Raw genomic sequence first — 7,281 nt, 5'->3', positions numbered from 1 at the left:
CTTCTCAAGCAGATCCCGGGTCATCATTCTCCCGTTGTACTTGGCCTTGGTGAGGCCGCAACTGGAGTACTGCGTCCAGTTTTGGGCTCCACAATTCAGAAAGGATGTGGAGAAGCTTGAGAGAGTGCAGAGGAGAGCCACACACATAATCAGAGGTCAGGAAAACAGACCTTATGATGAGAGGCTGAGAGCCATGGGACTCTTCAGCCTAGAAAAGTGCAGGCTCAGGGGTGATCTGGTGGCCACCTAGAAGTTTATTAGGGGTGCTCATCAGGATCTGGGGGAACATCTGTTCACCAGAGCACCCCAAGGGATGACAAGATCGAACAGTCACAAATTCCGCCGCAACCAATTCAGGCTGGACATAAGGAAGAACTGCTTTACTGTCCAAGCCCCCAAGGTTTGGAATAGGCTGCTGCCAGAGGCAGCTCAAGCACCCACTTTGAATGCCTTCAAGACACATTTGGATGCTTATCTTGCTGGGATCCTATGATCCCTGCTGACTTCCTGCCCCTGGGGCAGGGGGCTGGACTCGATGATCCTCCAAGGTCCCTTCCAGCCTGAATGTCTATGAAATCTGTGAAATCTGCCCCCACACCCCTTTCCCCCCCAAGACTTACCAGCCGGATGCTACTCTTTAAGCTGCCGGGCTGCACTCCTTCATGCGGCATTTATCAGCGATATTATCAGCCACATCAGCCAAAAAACCCGATTGCTGACCATGTCAATTTTCCTTTTATCGGTTCTGATACAATGTGGACCAATGTACTGGTACACCTCTAGACCAGAGAGAGGGCAGAGTGTCAACACAGCTAAAGAGCCCAGAGGTCTGATGCCTAGGAGGGGCAAGCATCAGACTGGCCAGGGAGCCCAAAGGTTTCAGTTAGTCTAGAAGCAGGGCCAGGGTCTGGGGAAACCAAAGATCAGGGACTACAGCTGGTGACGGAGGGGGCCAAGGAGCCTGTAGCCCACATGAGGCAAGCACTGGGACTGGAATTCCGTAGCCCAAGAAGGGCATATGTTAGTATGTCAGCTGCAAGGCATGGGAATGGGTACTGGAGAAGATGAAACCCACATAATTTGCCCTTAAGACAATGATCATGGACACCAGTGGTCATAGGAGTGAGACCAGGCTTGGGAAACCCTGGGGCAGCCTCCCTTTTCTGCAAGATAACAACATCAAGGACTAGGGGGCAAGCGAAGGAGAGACTGCAAGGGGAGTCAAAATTTGGCAAGGCTGAGAAGCCACCAAGGGGCATTGTGACCACCCCTAGGACTAGCACTTGTTACAGGCATACAAAGTGGTAAACATATAATGTAAGTGTACAGCCTAAGAAATACATTGATAGGTTTAAGCTCTACCCCTGAAAAAAAAAATAAAACACAAGACCTTCCTTTAAAAATTTCAAAGAACCAGTTAGACAAAATGTCCAGAGAGCTGGACAGAGAGGAAAATCTTCCAGATAAAATTATTCAGTAAGGAAGGGAGCCAGTTTCCACAGGCAGGGAAGACAGGACCTAACAAGAGACAAGACAAACAAGACAAGGAACTGAAACAATCAATTATAGGGCAATCAACTGAATAAAATAAAGTCAAGTATGAAACTCACTCAAGGTAATTTCCAAGCAACACAGTCATATTGTTTTGTGCGCCATGTCACGTAGTGATTGCAATTTGCATTTAAATACAGCAATGTTAGGTTAATAATGCAACAGCTTATCCAATGTCAATATTTATTGTTTCCAATAATTTGGATAGCTTATCATATCATATCACTAACTCCCAAGGAGAAAACAAGGAGAACCATGGCTCCATGAAACAACTAAGTATTTGGCTTAGTTCTTACCTTTGAGTTTCTAACAACAACTGGATGTTTCAACCCTGCAATACAGTTAGAAAAAATGGGTTATCAGAGCAAAAAAGAGGAAGAGAAAACTGATAGTAGAGGCATCTGAACAGGTCTGGAGGCCAACTGGAACGATATGAAGCTGTGGAAAAAGCATAATTCTGATGGGATTATATTTATGAATTCTAAAGTTCGCTGTTTCATTCATACATTATTTTACCATTTTCCACATTTTGCAGTCCATATGGTTGGCCAAATCTGCTCTCTTGGATACAAGTGAAGAGCACTAATGTTCAGCTGCCAGTTACCTGAGAAAACAACCTGCTTTATCTAAAGTCTAGTCTTATTTCACTATATTTTTGTTCTATGTCGACTTGACAATCACCATATTTCTGCTTAAAGTTGACATGCGTGGGAAAAAAAATTGGGCGTGCTAAATTTGATGAAGCATCTCAACTGTCATCACTTTGGCTTTGGGATAGATGCTAATAAAGAATTTAAAAAATGTGCAACAGAAATGCAGTTACAGCCTTTTTCTTTAGGGACTTTTAGTTTGCCTCAAGACCAAGTATCCCATAAAACAGATTGCAAGATGACAAGGAAGCAAGGGGAGAGGAATGTCTTACCTTCTGTACTTTCTGGAGGACTTTCTTTAGCCATTTCCATGTTGGTTACTTCAAAATCAGTCAACACTCTCCCACCTGCTTTCTGAAAATCTTCAGCATATGATAGGGCCACTTGTCTATAATTCACAATGCCTGTGTATGGGGAATCAAGGGCCATCAGACCCTGAAATGGTATTGGATGAGTTACAGAAAACCAAAGTGACAGTTGTGTGTCTAATTAGGATATGCTTCACTACATAGCTGTCAATGATAAAGTACACTGTATGATGCTGGCTTCAAACTGAACTACAGAAGCCTCGTCACACGCTGTGCAGTACAACATACATATAGCCACACTGAGTGCTTTGCGTGAAGCACTGTAGTTACCAGTGCTTCATGTCACTGAATGTTAACTATGTCACTTCTGTCATGTCTCACTACTCCCTGAACTACGTATCCGAGATTGCAGCCTGGACTTTTCTGAACCAGAAAATAACTTGCACCTGCTATGCGGGTTGCCATGTGGGACCCAGAAGGAATTTTCCCCCATCCTGTTCCTACTGTTGCTTGGGGCTTTTTTTTTCCCCAGAAGCACTGGGTGTTGGTTGCAGCCAAAGCTGAGGACTTTCACTGAGGTGTGCTGATACTCCTGCTGGGACTTAAACCCTGAGAGTCCAGGATAGAGGATCTTACTCCTCCACTCAAGGTCAGATTGATTACCACATTTAGGATCAAGACGGAATTCTACCCCATGGTAAGATAAACATGGACTGTGGGGGTTTGCCTTCTTCTGTAGTGAGGGGCATGGCCCTCCACCTTGGATCACTTGAGTGCATTCAACAAACTACTTCCTCTCCATGGAGTGGCAAAACTTTGACAGGGCCCTTGTTCTCCTGCTTTACCTGTAGCAAGTTAAAGGGTGTTTTAGATCAGTGGGGACCAACCTTTTTGGCAGGTGTGCCACAAATTAGTTTGGCACCCTCCCCAAGTGCCATTCCAGTTCCCCTGCCTGATCTGCAGCTCTGCTTTCTGCTTCCTACCCTATCTGCTGCTGTGTGCCTGTCCTGTCCTTGACTTGCTGTGTGCCTGAGGTCCCTTCTAGCTATACTTTTCTATGAAGACATATGCCAGGGGTCCAAATCTACCATTTTTAGCAGGAATTCTCATGCCACTCACTAGCATGTTACTGTCTGCATCTAAGAATCTCAGGTTTTTGTAGAACCAAATTTGTACAGCCATATCAATAAGGAACACATCTGCACTTAAGCTGTCTTGTAATATGGACCTCAGACATGGTCAGACACATCTAAACCCTGTACTCATAATGCACTTCATGATGCCCTGTCCTTTCAGTCCATACAACGTTTCGACGTACTTAATACAGTGCTTTGCACTCTTTACAACTAACTTGCTATATAAGGTCTCTTCTGCTTATGATGCTGGGGTTCAACTCTATGAGGATAAGTTAATCATTTATAGGTCTCATGACCCATTTGAACTCGGTCATTTCCAGAAATAACGAGTGACTTGTTTTTAAAATATGCAAAGATTATTTATTTGGCAATAGGCCCCAAATGTCAAAGAGGTCAAAAAGAATCCCTTTCAGTGAAGGTCTGTCTCTTTGTGGCTACAGTAATGTCTAAGCAACAGCCCTTGCACACCACTGAAATAGCAGCAAACATTCAGATGAAACAATGGAAGGAAACACTATTATTAGCAAGAAGAGACATGGAACTCAGGGATGGGAAAGGAGGTTCAGAGAGAAGCCCCTTCTTCCACTCCACTCAAGTCTATCTATCCTACTGCCCGTCATAATAGTATCTGAGCATCTCCCAGTTAACCAATAACCAATACCAATAACTAGTCTCCTCACAGATTCCATGAAGTCTCTGGCACTTTTCCTTTTTTGAGATAAAGATGCTACTTGGGGCTAAGGCTGATGCTAGGCAGATGTGAACATACCTGAGGAAGGCTCTGCAGTGTTTCCCAAAAACGTTGCTAAACGTTCCCTTTGTATCACATCTCTGTTTTTATTTAATGGGCACCCATATGTGGGACTGGCTGTGCGGTAAACACTTCTGACCATTCATTCAATTCTACTGCCAATTTTCATACTAGGAGCTTCCAAGAAATCTTCTGAAACTGTCACCCAGAAAAACTGTCTCATGGTCTGTCTCACAGGAAGTTCATGTCACCAAGAATATGAGAGAAAACAGACAAACAGTCTTCATTCCATTAAAAGGGAAGGAAAACAACTTACTCTGCAAAACGGCTCCTTTGCTTGCATCTCTTTGGCACTTATTAATCTCAGATCTCTGACATTATTCTGTAACCCTCTTTCATACAGCGCCTTGAGTCTTGGGATTTCTTCTTGTTCCACTGCTATAATTAGCTTCAGAAAGAATGTAAGAGTGCAAAGGTGAGTCCTACTGCAATTACTACATTTGCTGAGCATGGAAATACAATAGAAAAACAAATGTTTGGTGCACTAGTGAGTGTAAAGTTGCATTAAACCCTTGCCAATGCTAACTAATTAAGGGATATGTGAACAACAGGTGCTACAAAATAATGTAAGTGCTTTACTGTGGAAGATATTTGCAACCAAGGCTGTGGTGCAAGAGATCAGAGTGAGAAAGAAGGGGAATAGGAATTTATATCTTATCAGGATACTTTAAAAAATAAAGCTTGGTCTTACCCCAGCAACCAGCTAGCTTGAGATGTACAAGAATGGGAAGGGGAAAAGAAAGATATGCAGTGGGCTGCCATCTCACTTCAATGTCTTATTGTTTAGGACTGTGGGCAGACTTAATCTGAATTCCTTTAAAGAAAAAAAAACAGGGCACAAACACCCTTCCCCCCCACTTCCACAGATATATTTGGGTCAACTCATGGCTTCCACAAAAGCTTCTCCTTGGGAAATGACCATAACAATGTGCTTGGTACAGTTAAAAATGGACCTCACATTACCAAGCTTTTTAAAATAAAAAATGAAGCAGCTACTGTACCTTGCCACATTGCTTATAGGGAATTCCCTTTTGGTCACAGTACTCATAGCAGAGGGCAGCGCCCTGCACACATAATTTAGCTTTCAGAGATCCAGGGGTGTAGTAAATTCCACTGTGAATTACTCCACTGTTATGTCCACTCTGGTGACAGGCTACACAAAAACATAAGTTACGATATTAAAATACGTGTTCTATGCAGATTAGATTCTTGCAGTATCTTAAAACTTCCAGCTGTCAGGAAATTGATCCATTTAAGCTCTGTCCTCTTCTATTCCCCAGCAGTAGGAGATCTTACAAAGGATTTACACACTCCTCAAGGTTTCTCCCTTAGTTCAGGAGGGCTCCAACAATACTGACACCATGTCTACACCACAATAATCACAGTGCGCCATGCACCGAATGGATAGAAAAGCAATTAAAATATTTTCTCCAAGGAGATTTGCAGCAATTGCATGCAAATCAATTCAGACTGCATATACATTAACAGTGGTTCTAAAATGAAATCCATCCTACAGCTCCTCCCTGTACCACAAAACCAGCGGGATCCTGAATGCCTTTCACAAAGCTTGCAGTCCTGCTTATCTTGCAGTGGACAATCATACACTTGTAAGTCAAGCCTAACTGTTAACTTCGTCTTACTAGGAAGCAAAACAGAGGGAAGACAGACAGGTGTTAAGAGTGAATGTATTTATCAAATGTAACTTTATAGTAGTAGTAGTTTATTTAGAGCCTTCACTAAAACAATGAACAATAAATATATAAACAATAAAAAGTATATATAATAATACATTTGATTACTATAATCATAAAAACTGAGAACTACAGGGGACAAACCCCACAGCCACAGACAGCTTTTTTGCTCTTCTTCCCTACGTTTCTAGAGTCCCTGGATAGGCGTGCATCAATTTTTCCAGTGGGCAACTACTCACGCATTTCAGCAGCCAGGATACGTGGTTCCTGTTCCCTTCCCTGCCACTCCAAGAAATCCTCACTTTTTTGTTAACTTCTTAAAAATCAACAATATAATATTAATATTAAAATACCTTTATAATGATCAACTGTAAAATATAGCAGTTTTTGAAGGATCTGAGTTTTTAGTAAAAAAGTCTCTTACTGGTGGACCCTAGGGAACTAGAAACAGTCTAATGAAGACAAGCGGAGCTTACTTAGCAGTCACTGATATGGTACCACATACACCATACCTAGCTCTTTCTCCTTTTCCAGCACAGCAAAAGTGAGGGATGGATGTCGCAGAACAAGCTCTCTGGCAGACGCGAGCCCCACAAGTCCACCACCAACAACAGCCACATCGAACGTGCTATTTAAAAGCAAAAAGATTGTGTCAGAAGAGGTTACTACAACTAGTCTCTACACAGGTTCAATGGCCACGAGGCTCCACGTGACAGCCTCTATAACCCCCCTGGTAGAGTCCAGGTCCCCTTAATAGTCTCTACACAGGCTCAACAGCCACTAGGCTCCATGCAAGTCTCTAAACCCCCTCAATAACCTCTATGCCCCCTCCAGCCCCCCGTGATAGTCTCTACACCCCCCACTAGACTCCAGGTCCCCCTTAGTAGCTTCCAGACCCCCTCGATAGTCTCTATACCCCCCTCACTAGACTCCATCCCCTCAACAGTCTCTATAACCTCCTCAATAGCCTCCACGGCCCTGTGGATCGTTGTTACACCCCCCCAACAGCCTCTAGAACCCCTTCGGTAGAGTCCAGGCCCCCTTAATCTCTTCGCAGGTTCAACAGCCACCAGGCTCCATGTGACAGTCTCTAGACCCCCTCGATACTCTCTATGCCCCCTCCACAGCCTCCAG

At 43.6% G+C, this 7,281-nt stretch overlaps 1 protein-coding gene across 1 annotated transcript in view; it reads right to left on the bottom strand.

Moving 5' to 3' along the window:
- L2HGDH (L-2-hydroxyglutarate dehydrogenase) overlaps nucleotides 1-7,138 on the bottom strand; it is a gene marked incomplete at its 5' end in the record, with an annotated part of 31,796 nt that extends 24,658 nt beyond the window's left edge. Inside the window, 6 exons of the mRNA XM_019519877.1 lie at nucleotides 1,848-1,882; nucleotides 2,474-2,636; nucleotides 4,713-4,844; nucleotides 5,458-5,609; nucleotides 6,660-6,775; nucleotides 7,104-7,138. Coding sequence (XP_019375422.1) covers nucleotides 1,848-1,882; nucleotides 2,474-2,636; nucleotides 4,713-4,844; nucleotides 5,458-5,609; nucleotides 6,660-6,775; nucleotides 7,104-7,138 — 633 coding nt within the window. The remainder of the gene's footprint in view (nucleotides 1-1,847; nucleotides 1,883-2,473; nucleotides 2,637-4,712; nucleotides 4,845-5,457; nucleotides 5,610-6,659; nucleotides 6,776-7,103) is intronic.
- Nucleotides 7,139-7,281: the final 143 nt, after the last annotated feature.

This window comes from Gavialis gangeticus, unplaced genomic scaffold (genome assembly GCF_001723915.1).
Source record: "Gavialis gangeticus isolate Ggan-Ray unplaced genomic scaffold, GavGan_comp1, whole genome shotgun sequence".
Taxonomy (NCBI): domain Eukaryota; kingdom Metazoa; phylum Chordata; order Crocodylia; family Gavialidae; genus Gavialis; species Gavialis gangeticus.
The sequence above is the reverse complement of the archived record's forward strand: the minus strand, read 5'-3'. Positions and strand labels throughout refer to the sequence as shown.